Consider the following 1,536-nt stretch of genomic DNA (forward strand, 5'->3'; position numbering starts at 1 on the left):
CTTATCCAGCTATACAGTATGACCATTTCAAGTTGCCGTAGGACGGCAATTTATGCTTTATTACACCATTCTCCTCTCTCTCTCTCTCTCTCTGTCTCTCTCTCTCTCTCTCTGTGTTATATATATAAAGCTGCATATACATTTTTCTTCCACACTACAACTAAGTCTTTTAATAACTTCTTTCTAAGAATTCTTATTCTTTTATCTTCTCAAATGGCTAACACTGGTCGACTGTTAGGACTCCTATCTCTATCCTTCTATGCTGCCTTGGCTTCTGACAATAGTCCTCTTCAAGATTTTTGTGTTGCTGATCCAACCAGTCAAGGTACAACACCACTTTTGCATGTCTCTATGTTTGTGTACAAACTCTAATTGCATAATTGTTATTATTACTAATAGTGATTGTGTGACTTTGTTGATCATGACAGTACTAGTGAATGGTATTGCATGCAAGAACCCTATCATGGTTCAGGCCAATGACTTCTTCTTTAGTGGACTTCATATGGCCGGCAACACGTCGAATGCAGTTGGCTCTAAGGTGACCCCGGTTAGTGCAGCTCAGATACCAGGGCTTAACACTCTTGGCGTATCAATGGTCCGTATTGACTATGCACCAATGGGTATCAACCCTCCCCACACCCACCCTCGCGCTACTGAGATCTTGACAGTCCTAGAAGGTAGCCTTGAAGTTGGGTTTGTCACGTCAAACCCTGATAACCGTCTAATTTCAAACGTGCTTCAGAAGGGTGATGTATTTGTTTTCCCAGTCAACCTCATCCACTTCCAACGCAACGTGGGAAATGGCAATGCCGTTGCCATTGCAGGTCTCAGCAGCCAAAACCCAGGTGTCAATACAATTGCGAATGCGGTGTTTGGTTCCAAGCCTAAAATATCGAGTGATATTATTGCTAAGGCTTTTCAACTGGACGAAAACATCGTTGTCAGCATTCAGTCAAAATTCTAAACAGGCAACGGGGATTACCATAAATGATTGTTTGGAGTTAGCCTTTGGGTTATAGTTTGATTTTCATTTCATTATCATGTTTTCTCCTTAAAAATAATTGTTTCTCAAGTTTTTGTAGAAAGAGTGATGGGGCAGTGGATTGTAATGGTTGTGCTTCATTGTTTTGATTGTCTAATAGTATGTGTGATTTTTTCAAAATGGATTTCCCATGGACTTGGAATTTGAGTTCACTTCTATTTATATACTGCTACAAATTGTATTATGTCATTTGAATGAAAACAGATTCACCATGTTAATTAATATTACATTTAATTTAGCTCTTGATTTTCCATTATAGTCAAAATGATTCTCCAAAACTTTCAATTCCGAGGAAAGCATGGAAAAAATATCGAAATGTTTCTCCTTATTCAACACAGAGCGGACAACCAAAATTACCTATGCATTGAACATTTTTAAAAGAAGGGTATGAATGTCTTTTTACTTCTAATAAGATAAGAGAATGCAAACTGTCCTTTTAAAAAGATAGAAAAAGCGAGACTATTCAAGAACGCAAAATACTAATTTTTTTAAAA

General features: G+C 37.7%; 1 protein-coding gene across 1 annotated transcript; it reads left to right on the forward strand.

Annotated features, from left to right (window-relative positions):
* The first annotated feature begins 213 nt into the window (after nucleotides 1-213).
* On the forward strand, nucleotides 214-971 carry LOC114256786 (putative germin-like protein 2-1). The gene is made up of 2 exons (XM_028196465.2): nucleotides 214-325; nucleotides 429-971. The coding sequence occupies exons 1-2, from the start codon at nucleotides 214-216 to the stop codon at nucleotides 962-964; spliced, it is 648 nt and encodes a 215-aa protein (XP_028052266.2). The 3' UTR covers nucleotides 965-971.
* The last annotated feature ends 565 nt before the right edge of the window (nucleotides 972-1,536 follow it).

This window comes from Camellia sinensis, chromosome 9, assembly GCF_055761805.1.
Source record: "Camellia sinensis isolate YWXY chromosome 9, ASM5576180v1, whole genome shotgun sequence".
Taxonomy (NCBI): Eukaryota; Viridiplantae; Streptophyta; class Magnoliopsida; order Ericales; family Theaceae; genus Camellia; species Camellia sinensis.